The sequence below is a fragment of the Physeter macrocephalus genome, chromosome 20 (genome assembly GCF_002837175.3).
Source record: "Physeter macrocephalus isolate SW-GA chromosome 20, ASM283717v5, whole genome shotgun sequence".
NCBI classification, from domain to species: domain Eukaryota; kingdom Metazoa; phylum Chordata; class Mammalia; order Artiodactyla; family Physeteridae; genus Physeter; species Physeter macrocephalus.
The window spans coordinates 88,634,782-88,650,585 of record NC_041233.1 but is presented as its reverse complement, the minus strand read 5'-3'; the positions used below and the strand labels follow the sequence as shown (position 1 = coordinate 88,650,585).

Sequence of the window (15,804 nt, the reverse complement as noted above, 5' to 3'; positions counted from 1 at the left end):
TGCGATACATTTCCACCACAGGCCGGCAATGACAAACTATCCCTCTCAGTTTGTTTTGCAGAAGGTGGAGGTGGCGGGGGGGGGCCTCCATTTGCTTTTATTTTATTTTTTTTTTTGGACGCATCCAGAGAACAGGATGCTGCGTGGGCTGGGGTGAACTTCTGGGTCCTCTCCTACACATTCTGCATTGGATGGGCGAGAACAGAGAAGGCCTTTCCCAGATTCTCAGAGGGGGTGAAAGACCTGCAATTAGCACACTGACACCTGAGCCTTTTCTAGACCTTGCAGTCGCGGTACCTCAGAGGATGATCCACAAGCACCTTGCAAACCGCGCGCCTGTCCCAGTGTAGGTAATACAGAGAAAGCTCAGTTTCAACTTTTCCTCTTTAGCCTGTATCATATGGCTAAAGAAATTTCTGAAAACTCATACTTTTCTCCTTTCCTTCTTAAGCCCTGATTTTGCCTGAATTCTACTTTCCCATCCCCCTGCTTTTCCTCCCCTGTCCAACAATCTAGAACCTTCGAGTAGCTACAGCCGTTTTGCAGAAGCCAGGCCTCCCCTTCTTCCCTCCCCACCCCCCCTCTGCCCAGGAAGTGGAAACCAATATAGTGCTTTAATCTTCCTGTGGAACATCATTATCATTTGATATGCCAATGGGCAGTTTGCCAACCTTGTCATTTTAGAAGCAAATTGGCTTAAGTAATCACCTAAAACAGCCTCTTCCAAGGGACTTTCCCCCCCCCCCCCGCTACATAGGAGACAGCACCTGTCATTTCCAAGTGTGAGGGACAGAGAAAATATTTCTCCCCTTAAATGATACAAGGGATTTGTTTGAAGCCTTTGCAGGCCTTCCGTGTAAATAAAGCTTTTTTTTTTTTTTAAAGTAAAAATTCAATGCACGCTCAGAGGATTTCAGTGTTGTCAAATATTCAGTTTAAACTCTCCCCCGTTATTTACATCCTCCAGCCTAACAACCATGATTACCCAAGAAAATTTTGCCCCTGCGGAGAGCATTCAGGCCATGTGGGGCTGGTGTTATTACCTGAGCGATTCTTGTCTCCTGTAGGCTGTGTTCCAAAGCCTTATCTCTATTGTTCCCTTTGTCCCATTCGGCGCCAAGTGGGCGTTCTCCACAGCAGCAGACAGTGATTTCCATCTCTCAATAATCAGCCTGATTCCAAGGGGATGGACTGGGGGGAGCCAGAGCCTGAAAGCTGCTGGGCACCGGGCCCCAGGGTGGGAAAGCTCGACTCCCCTGCCCTGCTCTCCCTGCTGCTTCTGACCTGAGGAATGAACACCCCGCCTCTTCTGTTGCTCATACAGGCGTTTCCCAACACGCCTAAAGCCAGGCTGGGGGATGCTGCCTCCTTGCTTCTCAAAGGGCTCTCTGGTGCGTGCTGTTTTCCTCCGACTCAAGCCTGGGGGCAGCAACAGGACGTGCCGCTTGGGCTGCGGCAGGTGGTCATGGGGTGACGCTTGAAAATGATTGATGGTGGCCACACATCTGAGTTTTGGATGACACCTAGGCTGCAGAACAGTCTACAGACTGTCAGTGTGGCTGGAATGCCACTTTTCCTCCTGCTGCCCTTGAGCTCCACGTTGATGTGACCCTGGAGTTCATGCTCTTTCTTTAGTTATTGCTAAATTGTTTGACATATTTGGTTATAAAATTAAAGTGCTTTCTCACTGTCAGTTGAGACCTGGGATGCACCGGACAATTGCGGGGTCACGAAAATGAAGAAGCCGCGAGTCGGAGCCTTGTTGTAGGAGAGGTGAATGGTGACAGCACCAAGGCATCCTCCTGTCACCGCCAAGTGCACAGAGTAAAATGCCAGAAACCCTCTGGACATCTTTGGGAGTTTTTGATAGCGTAATATCGTGGGCAAAGTAATTGCAAACTTCATTTAGGATACAGGTGGCATCGGTGTTGCCCTCCTGTGATCTGGTCGTGTTAATTTTTCTGAGTTGCTTTAATTCACATTCCTGAAAACTGAAGTAACCCTAACGGAGGAGGTATTACTTCAGCACACCGTACCACAGTAAAAGGCATTATCACTTTCTTTACTATTCCATCGACTTCCCATTTTACACGGAAATTGAGACCATCCTGTCCATAACTCCCCTGTTGTTTTACCCAAGAAATCTGGGCTTAGAGAGAGCAAAGTGGCTTGCTTTATAAAAGCCCCAATTTCTCTCCTGGCAGAGCCTGGCTAAAACTCCTAAATTTCCTACATTTCAACTCCCTTCTTGCACCTTCATGCCGCCTAATTCATAGAGTTTCAAATTAAATTCACGATCATTTCTGTTAAGTATTTAACTTCACATCATTGAAGCAGTGAAGATGTATCTATATTTAAAATGTGTGTGGATCTTACAAAGGCATGGCTGTTTCCCCCCCCCCACTTGTCAGGACTATCAAGGCCCCATCCACTGATGATGAGAAGCATATCAGGAAGAGGGTTGTAAGCTAAGGATGGCCGGTGCAGAGAACGAACAGGAGAGCAGGACCCCTGTCTTCAAGGAAGGAGTCAGTAGGACACGTCATCAAGATCGAGGGAGCTGGTGAAATGAACACACCTTCTTTGTTGGGATCAGGCTCCAGGAATGGGGACCATGGAGCTGGGTCCTGCGCAGAGCAGTCAGCAGCTAGACACGAATCGAGGGCTGTCCAGAGACACTGCAGCCTGATATGGTTGGAATATTTAGTCTGCAAAGTTCAAGTCCAGCAGGCTCCAGGCAGAAGGCTATAGTACACGTCCAAACCGCACTGATTGCTGGGTAGGGCTCTCACTGGCTCGGGTGGGACTCCTAAACCCACTGTGTCCCTAACAGGACTGGGCAGCACTAAGCCAGCTCCAACCCCGCAAGAAAGCACACATCCACCCACAGCGATGAGGATCCTGTCCATGCTTCTCTAGCATCTGTGCTGTGAACTTGAACCAGAGGGTAGGTTTCTGAGCAAACACATAAGGAATTCTAGTCAGCTAACAATTTAAAATTCAGGGTGCCAAGGGGCAGACATATTTACAGAGCTGGGTCCTTTGATCTCATGTCCATGCATAGTCAGCTGACTTTCTGGAGTTGGGGGCTCATGTGTAATAAGCTGATTGATGCAGTGGGTTAGGCTCAAGCTCACAAAGTTTATGACTCAGCAATGTCTGCCTGATATTTATTACCACTCAGACTGGCAGTCATAAATCCAGATTCCTTTTTACAGTTAAATGGCTCCTCTCATGAGACAAAGGAACAAAGGGGAATAATGCACAGCCGTGCAATTCATCCTGCATCGTATCAAAAATAGAAAAAAGTATAGAAATGAGTAGGTCATGTTGTAACAGATTCATATTTGTGTGCATACACGCATGTACACTATATTACAAATACTGTATAAAAACATAGGCTAACCTCTGCTCCGCCTATGGAAATATGTTGAGGAGAGGCGTGTCTTATCTCTCTGTGTTTAGAGCCAGACTGATCACGAGCACTCCTTGGTAGCTGCAAGTGTGGGTCCTGGTTCGAGGTAAAAGCCCAGCAGGCAGACAGAGCTACTGGAAGAGATGCTTGGGGGGAGGGGTGGTTGGCAGAGATGCTTGAACCTGGGGATGGGGGAGGGGTGCAGCGGGAGTGAGACAGATGAAGGTGCCTCTGGTGAATTCACTTTTACAGCTTCTGGAAAGCTTTGGGCTCTGCTCTTCTGGGAAGCTCTTTCCTACTGGAGTTATACTAGCTGCAACCTTCTTCTATACAAGGTTCTATCTCATCACGTGTTTTTAAAAACAAGAATGGTCAAAATGAGAGAGATGGGCAAGATAGTCTTAAAGGCCTTTTCCAACTCACACTGAATGGCTCTGTTTTACATTAAACAATTATTAGCTAGTTGGATGGTAGAAGGAGGGGAGAAGAAGAAATGCATATAGTTAATTTGTTCTACTTTTACGACCCTATAATAAAAGTATCATTAGCTCCACCTTATACTTTGAGAAACTGAAGCTCAGAAAACTTACATAACTTGCCCAAGATCATAGAGCAAATAAATGGCAGAACTGTATTCTAAATTCAACTTATTTTTAACTCCTGTATCATTCCTTTTACAGTGCCCCCTCTGTCTGGAATGTTTTATTCAATAAATAATTACTCAATCAATATATGCACCTATGATAAACACAATGCATACAACCCCTTTAGTCCTTGTTATAAACTGAATTACTAGAGTTTGCAAAAAAGATAAACAGATTTTGGTTTTGGTTTTTCCCTCCTCGGGTACCTATCTCTATTCTCAAAATATAGAGCTTTGGCTAAAGAAGAATGATTGCAAAGGAAAACTGGTTTGTTCTCTTCAAATCCCATCAATGTCAGATAAAATCAGGTATTTCCTAAAAATACTCTGTACTTTTTATCTGAAATATCTGTACTCTGTCTTGCATTCAACATCTGCAGAGATAAGGCCCTATAGTAACCAAGACATGTGTTACTGTACAAAATTGGGTAAGGATTGAGTCCAAATCCACCCAGAGAGAGCTCACCATTCACCTGGGAAGATAGGCAATTTCTGAACCAGGGGGTCACTGGAAAATAACTCAAGTATTTAGTTCATTTGCATCTCAGCACCATCAAAGAAGTAAATGGCTGATGGAATCCCTGGGTGGAACACCAGTTTATTATAAACCCCCATGGGTGGCTTGCAAAGGGTACCTGGTTAGCTTTCATCACAATTAAACACTCTATACCTAAAGGACACTGAGAGATGGTAGCTTATATAAAGAGGTAGGAGATGAGCTTGTAACTGGCCTTAAATAAAGTGGTAAAGAACAGGATAATGAAAACAGAGGCTTTAAAAAAGATACCTAGTCAAAAGTAGAAACTTGTTGGCTTTTAAAAAATATGTCTCCAAAATGCCAAGTATTCTCCACATACTGACTGTATTTCCATTTACTAATCACTTTTTTTAACAGCAACATGCTCTAGTTAAGCAAGAGGGGTGGAGAAAAGTACACACCACTGAGGAGTTCTCAATGTGTGGTCCTTGTTGCCGATAAACATGAAAGCTGAAAGAGAAAAGAAGAATGAATGTGGAAGAAAAAAGGAAGGAAAACTCAAACCATTCATGAAGGCTCCTCCAGCAGACTGTGGACCCCTGGAGGCCAGAGGAAGTCTTTTCTCTACTGGGTGTGATCTTCCTAATGCTTTGACAGTTCTCAGAGTTTCTGCAGGTAGCCTTCCTTGCAGGATGACCGCCCTTCTTTCCATTATTCTCGAGCTCCACCAAAGAGATGATCTTTTTGACAAAAGAGAAAAACATCCCTACTACTTTGCTTATGCATATGCAGCATTCATAATTTTCTTGGAACTAATATTAGGGAGGCCAATCACATCCTTCCATTCTGACCTTCTTCAGACCATTTACGGCCAGAGTAGTAAACTGATGGGACATGGGGTTGACCCAGCATGGCAACCCTTTGAGTCTGAGTGATAAAATCATTAGTACTGATGCTGTTATGAATACTGATTAACACTCCATCCAGCTACGAAGACAAGAAATATGAGAATATACAACAAGAAACTGATTTTAAAGTAGGACATTTGGTCACTGAGTTGGCCGCCACAAGGAAACCTTATTTTGCCCATCACTGGTGGTCTTACAGTCAGACTTTTAATCACCTCAAGTAGAAAATGCACTGAGAGTTCTCAAAATAGCAAGGATGCAAGAGAGGAGTCCATGATTGTGTATAGCAATTTCACTTTTTTCCCTTTAATTAAGAAATGAATAAATTTAGCAGCCACATGCACTACATTGTACATTACTTCAACTTTCTGAAGTTGGATCAGCCCTTGCTGTTCCTGTTGACCACCTGTGGGATGAGACAACTTGAGCTTGGACTTCAAAGAACCACCGCTGATGTGACAGTTTAGCACACGACAAATAGTTTGACTCTTCTTCACAATGGTAACCTGTGCATGATAGCTGGAGGTCGGGGGACAGGGAAAATCAGGGTGTTTTTTTTTTCCTTCACTCATATAATTTGAAGATTATAGAATGTGGTTTTTAAAGGTCAGAATGAATTGCTAATGAAGTTGAGACATTTGAAATTAGCAAATAAAACTGCTCCTCAGAATGGTGACTAAAGAGTAATTAATCATACAGGGAAAAATGGTAACCAAGTAGAGCCAGCAGGAAAATTTCTTTTTAACTCATTGCCATTGAGCCTTCAAATGACATTACGAAGAAGCTGTCAGATTTTAATTCCTTTCCTTTCTCTTAGGCTATATCCTTTTTTTTAAAAAAACAACCAGGGCTTCCCTGGTGGCTCAGTGGTTGAGAGTCCGCCTGCCGATGCAGGGGACACGGGTTCGTGCCCCGGTCCGGGAGGATCCCACATGCCGCGGAGCGGCTGGGCCCGTGAGCCGTGGCCGCTGGGCCTGCGCGTCCGGAGCCTGTGCTCCGCAACGGGAGAGGCCACAACAGCGAGAGGCCCGCGTACCGCAAAAACAAAAAAAACAAAAAACAACCAGTGTTCACCATTTTTCTAGGAAGAAACAAACCAAGGCAGACATTCTTCTGCCCAGTCTCTCTTGCAGGGACGTGTTCCAAAACATATGGACTAATCAGGACTCCTCCCTCTTTAACTCACCATGTGAAGGAATTAAGGGTTACATTACATAGGCATAACCTTCACCCCATTCTAATTAATTTTTTAAACATAAATCTCTGACCATTTTTTGGCATTTAAACTATTATAGTGCAAATGACTTAATACACTCTTTAAAATAAGTGTTGACCTCCTCTCCACCCCACTTTGGAGAACACCTGCTTTAAAATCTGTTTAAGAAAACATTTTGGTTTTTGCTTCTAGGTACTTTTTGTTTCCTTAGGGGCTACGTTTGCCAGACTTGAGTTAGATGCTCTCAGTCCATGCTGGGACTCTCAAAATTTCATTTCACATCAAAATATTTGTATATGAAATTTCAAGTCAAATTTATCAACATGAAGATAACAATGAAATAACCAGATAGTTCATCTGACATGCATATCTTAAACTAGAAAACTAAGGCAACATTTATCCAGAGATTTATATTTTTAAGCACTTGACACGTATTAATTAGCTAATCCACACCACAAACCTATGAGGTAGTTTAGCATGACTTTGGGATGAATAAATTAGGTAAGAAGCAGGAAAAGAAAAAAATCCATCCCCACAATAGCATGTTGATCAGACCATTTTCATTCTGGTGACAAAAGAACAACCATCAATTCTTTGTACGATCTGGTCAAATGAACGATGAATATTTAGCTTGGATGGAGCATAGAAAGGGTAGTTATTTATTTTATTACCTGACAGTTAAGAAAGGTTATTTTCTTATTGGAGTTCCAATATGTCAGAAACTCCTCACTCAAAGATCAGCTTCGGAAGAGATGTGAGACCTGCCCACCCCAATGACCCCAGGGCTCAAATTTCCCAGTGGGAGTATTAGAATTTTTTCATCTATCTCATGTTTTTCTTCTCTTGGTCTGATTGATCTAATAAACTCAGGTCAATGGAAAGGTATAAAGACTCCTGCAGTTCCCATGTATATTTATATGTCATCTAAAAGGTAAAGGAAAAACAAATTCTATTGGTCTTTGTAGTCAAGCAACTGCTGATGGGTTTTGTTACTACTCGTATCAGCCAAAGGGACCACTGGAGTCCTCTCTACTTAGCAGATTGCTTTATGATCATATTTATGAGTGTGTTGGGCTGCGGAGACTATGTGCAATGAAAGCTCATTAACTTGGGTCTCATTCCTGTGGCACTTGTGGCCAATGGCCCAGGAGCCAGCCTGAAGTTTTCCTCTGCAGTTAAAGAAGAAAAACTGCAAAGCAAGAGCACTACATGCCCAGCACTGTAGGAGATTCTATCTCTCTGAGAAGACATAGACTATTTCAACCACTTAGCAAAGATCCTTTTAAATACAAACATTTCACATTAATGTAAGAACACGATTAGGCTTGTGTGTTAACTCTGAACCATTTTTCTCTCATGGGAGTCAAACTTCAAATGGGCATATTCGTTGGCTAGTCTAGTTGACATGGTTACAAGTACTCTGGAACGGTGCAAATACTTTAAGTATTGATAATTTGGATATTCTCACTCTTTCAAATAGAGAGCATTCTCCCCCAGTTCCCTTGAATTGAGATTTTACAGGAAATTCCTGGACTCTTCTCTTTCCCGGAATCTCTGCTGTAATCAGAAGGTCCTTCCAGAGCAGCAGGTCTGCAGGGGGCTCTTCCTCTCCACCAGAATTAACTTGGCTATTTGAAAATAGTTCCCTTACATCTCAGTCCCGTTGTTCCTAATGAAATTGGAACGTAAGACACGACCTAATTAAACAAATATAACCATACCGCCCAAAAAAGGAACAGAAACAACAAGTAGCGAGCTTCCCCAGCAGAGATGCTTCCGTTCAAGACATGCCCAAATATAAATAACATTCATCACAGAAAACGTCACCTCCATGGTACACTGGAATGACAATTCCCTTTATCTGCAGGGGCAGAAAAAAAAGAAATTTGAAAACAAACCACAGACCTCTGGCAGGGTATTCACTTGCACTGGACAGGTTGCCAAAGAGCAATGGTATTTAAATGAGGAATTCTGAAATAATCTGATTATTATATCTGGGGGCTTATCTATAAAGGGTGTGGCACAGCCTTTCTGAAAAGCAAAAGAGATCTACGTTCATAGGTGTGTCTATATTGTTATTAACAACAATAACAACAACAACAAAAAACACTTAAGGATATGAGCTCACAAACAGAAACAGACTTTTTTTCTTTCTTTCTTTTTTTTTTTTTTTACTTGGACAATGCTTATTTTACAGCAGAATTGACAAAGAAAGCCTTATTTTACACACTTGAAGAAAAGTCATCATTGGAGGTTTGTACCTCTTTTGTGTGCTTTCCAAAACAGAAAAATAGATTGCTTCCTTTCAAAGCCTCCTTCCTTCCCAAGGGATGGCCCATGACTGGCGTGGCTGGCGTGGCCTCTTCTCTCTGCAGGCTCGGAAACTGACAAGCCTGGTCTCTCCTGAGTGGACCCTTCTCAAGAGAACGGTGCCAAATTGCAAACACCTCCATAACAACACTGTGCATGCCTAAGTCATTTCATTTATTGCTCACTGAGTTTTCACCACCTCAGCTCTCTGTGGAAAAATCACAGACATACAGAAAATCCTGACCCCAGGAGATCAATCGGCTGGAGTCACAATGTACGAAGGGCAACCCTAGCCAGGCCCTCAGAAGCATCCAGAATAGAAGCATTAAATGCCCAGCTTTGCAGCCAGCCTGCAGGACTCCAAATCCACTCGCCATGGAGAAGATTTCAACCTAGAAATTTAAACCTCCGAGATAGCCCCCATCAGAGAGTAATGGTTTTCCAGTCTGCCATATTGGCCAGTGGCGTTCTCTCTAAAGAAATGGTTGAATCTCAGTTCAGCAAAAGGACTTCTGTGAGAAACAGAGGAATAGGTGACCTCAATACCCAAGGCGGTCATTTGTTCAGAATTCACTCCCTTCTTTCCAAATCATCAGTGTCCTACACGAAAGCCCACAACTCAGGCCAACTTCATAAAAAGCCTTCATTTATTGCCCTCTCATACGGGGTTGATCATTCTTCTTTTGAATGCCTTTGGGAAAACATTTCATCAAGGTCAACTGCTATTAAGACATTTTTGCCTAAGAGGATCGTCATGCAGGCAAACTAATTCTTTTCCTAAGCTATTATTTTGGCAGCTTGCAAAAGAGGACTTGGCTTAACCTTGAGAAACTGTTGTTTGAATGATCAGAAAAAAAAGACGAGGATTCCTCCTTGATTACCCTCTTCATTCTTGTTCAGATGGCAAAGATGGCTCACATGTTTGAAGGTGAAATGAGAATTTGTGTCCATTATATATTTTCTACTAATAGTGATTTGTCTGGTTCTGTGCACGTTGCCACCAATCATGTCAACAAGATGAAAAAATAAAGTTTATTTCATGATTGAAGTGGTTTACATCTCGATCAGCAAGGATTTCACAGAATAATTATATGTTGAAGAAATCTGAGAATAAATTGGAAATTGAAATTTTCCACTGTCTTTAAGTTTGAATGATGCTCCCGCTGTTTGCCATAGGATTATAATTGAGAACATGTGCTAAATATATTATCGGGAAAGAATTTTTAAAAACCATCCAAATATCATAACTTACCACAAAATTTAAAAAAAAAGAAAGAAAGAAAGCTCATTCACTCTCCAAAACTTAAATTAGTCATATGTTAATCTGTGAATCCTCATAAGAAATGTTCATTGTTCCAGAAAGAATCTTCTTCTGGTGGTTGGTAAGCGATTCTCCACGGCACAGAAATCCTGACTTATTTTTTCTCATCTCTTGATGGATGTTTTCACTACTTATTCTTCAGGCTATAAAACAGAAGGAAATACAGTCTTACCTTCTTTCATAATTACATATTCCCATCTATCCCCCCACCCCCCCTTTCTCTCTCTCTCTCTCTTAAGCTCTTCCCATCCCCCATACCACTTTAGCCATCAAATTAAAATAAAGCTGAACTGATAACGATGAATCTTTTAAGTTCTAAATAACATGCATATATGATAATTCAATTACCAATGTCACTTCAGTGTATGTAGAAGAAAACAGATATCTCTATACTGGCAATCCAGACACTAAATTCATTCTGAAAGTTATTTAAAATTAAAATAATAAATTGAATTTTACATATGGCATATTGCAAACACCCATCTTTAAGTTTCAGGTATCACTCTTTGCCAAACCCTCTTTTGGGGAGGGAAGAGCAACATTATTGCATTTAGATTTCAAAGTAGTATAAGCCCTCTTCAATTCATTCCAATTTTCAGTTGGATAAATAGGAAGAAATTGTTTCTGGTTTTACTCTCAAAAGTACAGATTGAAATCAAATAGATAACTAATTTTTAATGGGGTTTTAGTTGTGTTTTCCTTTATGGTAAGAAGATACCTCCATGTATTACATGCCTACATGTGTCAAAACTTTCACATTTATTTTACATGATAATTTAATCCCCTCATCCACCTTTAATAGGTATGTCATTTCTCCCCATTTTAAAGGTGGGAGCACTGAGGCTGAAATTGGCTAAGTTAATGGCACAAGGTCACCAGCTGTCAAGGGTGGGAGTTGAACCCTGGGAAAGATCAGAATCAAAGGCAAAAGAGCTTGTTGACATGATGTGAAAGGGCATTGTCTCACAGTATTGAAGGTATCCTCTGGCTGCAGTGAGGTTACCAAAAGAGTACCTTCCCCCCCACCCCCAAAAAAAAGAGTATCTTCTAACAATTGCCATTGACCCTAAAGCTATATTTTAGTGGGGAGGGCGGCAAAAGTGCTGGAGCATGTCAAAATCCTTGCATAGATTTTCCTATCCCTCAACACTAAGATCTAAACATCTTAGTGGAAATCTGGTAAATGAAAATTCACATGCCACAAAGGAATACTCTCTCACTCACCTAGAAGCACACAGCATATCCTGACATTTTATTTTCCCAAACACAGTGCTGTCGTAAAATATTCTTAGGACCTGAGTAAGAACTGAATGCTGTTGGGATAATGCAGACCAAAAGAAAATGGAGGCTACCTGCATTTTTTGGGTAAAAATAGCTTTGAAATTTTGCCTTGGAATGACCCTGGTAAACACTGATGCTTTTTAATAGTTGTTATAAAAAGAAAAATCCTGTTTTAGAATCTCATATTCAGTTTCTGCAACCATCCGGTCACGACCTAAGGAAATTCTATAGTTCTTGTCATCTTCATGAATTAATGTGACATAAAGGTTGGAAGTTCTCACTAAGCAAACAAGCATAATCTCATTTTTAAAATCTGCAAAGACGAACACTTTTCAAGTGAAAATGAGTTTGAAGTACAGTATCTCTACATAATAGTAAGAAAACCAAATATATTCCCAGCTGAGCAGACTTCAATCATGATTACATTGTTAGAAGAAACCACAAGAGAGGTTTTTTTTTTTTTGCTTTTTTTTTTTTTAACTTACAGTAAAAGTGGTACATTAAGAACATAGTCCCATAATGAGGAAAAATAGTACACTCTTCTTTTTTATGGTCAGAATAACTCTTCAGATCCTTCGTAATGACAAATTAAAATGTCTTTCAGTTCCATACAGCTTTTATAATTATTCAGCCGTTACTGGTTACTGTTACTGCTGGACAGGCTCTTTCATATTTTAGTCAGCATATCCCATCTGATACAAAAGAACATGGAAATTTTTACTGCTATTAATAAATATGCAGTCATCCAATCCAAGGAGAAAATTCTTTTCCATCCGAGAGATAAGCTGCATAATTCATGTATTTTCAGAAATTTCTTTAAATAGAAAATTGAAGAAAGGCATAAGGAAAAAAGAATTCATTACATAGCTTCCATTTGTGCGGAGGGACAGTCTTTGTTTTCTGAGTCTTCAGTGTGATTCGATTTGAAGAGACAATTTCCACTGCATGGTATTCATACCAATCGTATTCACAGAGCTCACTTTATTTTCGACTTATATCATGGTAAAAATGATGACAATGTGGGCTTTGTGTCATTATCTTAAAATACCCCCAAAACCCTGTAACTAAAGATTACTGGGACTTTTCTCAGGGTCTTAGGATGCAGTGAGAAAAGCTTAGAACAATTCGGGATGGATATCTCTGATCTTCAAGAAGAGAAGTTTCCACGTCAGGGGGTTTGGGGTTCCATCCACCTTCTTCCCTGTTGGGAGTTCCTGCCTTAGGAGGGATGTGATGACCTTGCAGGCAGGTCTTGGATTCCAGGGTCCCAACCAGATGAAAATCACATGTGCAGGGCCAGTTAGTGAAAATAGCTTTTCTTTCCACTAATCACGCCTTTCACAGATCTGACCAGGAAGGTCCAGAGAGCAAGGATGCTGGAACGGGCTGCGAGATAGAAGTCTTATGTCATCTGATAAGGACTTAATACCTGAAAAGGAGTCTTAAATACTGAAATTAAACTGTTCTCACCATTGAAAATGACCAGAAATGTACACAGTCTTCTTAGATATTATCAAGGAGAGAGATAGGAGGAAAGGAAGTGCTCAGACCAAGTGTGTTTAAAGTGGTGACTAGAGAAAAATGTAACGAATCATTAATCCCAGGCTGAATTTACGCTGTTTGATAAACCAATTAAAAAGCAAAGTGAATATCCTCAGCCCTGATCAAGCCCAGTTTCTGACAGCCAGGCAGCAAGTTTACAGTGACATGAACCACGAAGTCGTGAGCCGTGGCTTATATGGAAAGATATGGCCAGGATTCATCAGATGAGGAGTTCTGTTCCAGAGTCTTCCGCAAACATGTTGCTGGACAGTTGTGACTTTGAACTTATTCAGCCTGCTGTCTGTGTCTTGAAGGACGTCCAAGGGCTTGTCATCTTTGCTCAACTTGTTAAGGTAGTTACAATGTTAGTAAAATTATGTTTCCAGATTAAATTATGTTTCTATAATTGAACATCTCCCAATCTCTATTCTTTCTTTTCCTGCATTCCCTAACTTGGCAAAGAAGAATCAAGGGCAGAAATTCGGGGTTTTCCCTGACTTGTTTCTTTCTCTCTCTCACCCCATAACCAATCAACCACAAATCTCATTGGCTTCCTGATTCGCTCACCAACATGTATTTCCTCGGCATCCGCTACCCACCCATGCCCTATTCCAGGACTTTGACATTGCACGGTCTTCTATCTGGCAGCTTTGCAACCAGCTCTGCGGCTTCCTCGCACTGGGGTCCTGACTCACTAAGCTTCCATCACCCACTGGAGAAAAATATAATCACGAGGCTCCTCTGCGATGTGACTGCCGCCTGCTTCTCCAGCTCCATCTTTTTGTCGGTCGCCTTCATAATCACCCTAAACTCTGATCACAGAGAACTACCTGAGGTTTCTGAACCGGCCAGACTCCCACGTGCCTCTACAGTCTGCACAGGCTCTTCTTCTTGCCCGGGAACTCATCCCCGGCAGCTGCTCTCATCCCACTTAGTGGAAGCATATTTCCTCAAGATACCCTTTCACGAAATAACCCTGGCAAGATGTAACACAATAAGAAATGTATCTGGAATCTTTTGAGCAACCACTTAGGAGTAGAGAACAAAACCCCAAGAAAATGCCCAAGCGACAGGAAGTGACTGGTAAACTGCTACGCTTAAGACAAGGGGTGCAGTGTTTTGCTTCTGAGAGGGGTGAATGGCAGGGAATGAGTGGGGTGGGGAAAAAAGGGGAGAAGAGAAAGAGAATGAGGGGGAAGGGGATGAAGCATGGAGAGAGTAGAACCAAGAAGACAGCTTTGCTCTGTGCACGGCACTAACTCCATGATGACCAAATCTTCAAGAGTCGTCTAAACAAATAAAATACTTGCAAAGTGTTAATTATTAGTGGAAATTTATGTAGTCTGATTGATATGGGGGGCACTCCATAGTTATAGGGGGGAGAAAGATGCAGAAAGACCACAAGACATTGGAAGTTAAAAGTACAGATAGGGCTTTGCATCCTAACAGATTGTATGAACTTTGTTGGGTGGTCCTGAGCCAACCCCAGATAACTAGAAGTGGATGGGGTTCAGCTGGGCTACACAAGATGGACTTCTCCAAACCCTCTTGGAAATGCAAACCCAGTATACGTATAATCCGTTAAATACAGAGATAATTTAAGAAAATTCAGGCTAGATCAGAGAAAACTCAAGTATTCTGAACGTTCAAGGAATTGCAAATATTCAGAAGTATACAATCTTTTAAATGAATGCAGCTCTACCACTGCCTAATATACTTTAGTGCAGCACAATTGACAAGAACGATCTGCAGTTAACTTACCAAAACACCTAAGAAAACAAGCCTCCTCCGCTCATATAGAATTTGCATTGTTTATATGCAAAGAATGATCCTGATGTGTTTGAGAACAATTTATTCCCTTGAGAAGGCAAATATTCTCTTTCTAATCCTGTTTACTCTGTTCCTTTGCTTTGCAAAACATTTTTCATAAAATCACAAAATGATGAAATGTTAGAGGCATCTAACATTTCTCAGGGAACGTGTCGGAAAGTCCAAAGTCCTCGTTGTACAGAAGAGAAACTCCATGTAGCCCCAAGCACACCCATATGCCCTCAGCATTCCCGAGGTCTGCACCCCGCACCCCGAGCCCCCATTCCCCCAGTGCTGGGCTTCTAGCCACAGCTGGGGCAGATGCAAACAGAGCAAGAAACCTGCAAAGCACTAGATTTGGGGGCATCACCAGGACCCATCAGCCTCCTAGACTGAGGCAAGAGATTCCAGTACCGTTTCGTGATACAACTCTAGGCCTTGTTAATCCCTGTCTGTTTCTAAGCCCCAGCTCCTACTTTATCTCCCGCAGGAAATCTTTGCTGACTCTCTCTTCCCCCTGGACCCCATCCTGATTAGGTGCCCACCCTAAGTGATTTCCTCTATTGTTTTTCTAACCACATCCTATGGCCATCTTGCATTTACTTTCTGACCCCGTGCAAAGAAGCCTGGGACTCTGTCCATTTGTGTATTTTCAATGCTTGGGATAAGGCCTGACACAGGACTTACTGATGCATGAGCGTCTCCAAATAAACTCATGAAGAGAAACCAGAGAGGGAATCATCATCTCCTTGGGAAGGAACCGAACTCAGAGTCACACAGCCCTCATTTCCTGTCCTATCCTGGCCAAGTCCACTTCCATCCTGCATTTTCAGACAAGAAACACAATTAAGAATTCAAAGCATCTCTATCTCTACTCTTAT

The 15,804-nt window shown here is 41.9% G+C and overlaps 1 protein-coding gene across 1 annotated transcript in view; it reads right to left on the bottom strand.

Annotated features, from left to right (window-relative positions):
* Positions 1-8,827: 8,827 nt before the first annotated feature.
* The window catches only part of ZMAT4 (zinc finger matrin-type 4), a 269,984-nt gene continuing 263,007 nt past the window's right edge, over positions 8,828-15,804 (bottom strand). The window contains exon 6 of the mRNA XM_024131526.1: positions 8,828-10,434. Within this exon, the coding sequence (XP_023987294.1) occupies positions 10,419-10,434 (16 nt within the window). The 3' untranslated portion in view covers positions 8,828-10,418. The remainder of the gene's footprint in view (positions 10,435-15,804) is intronic.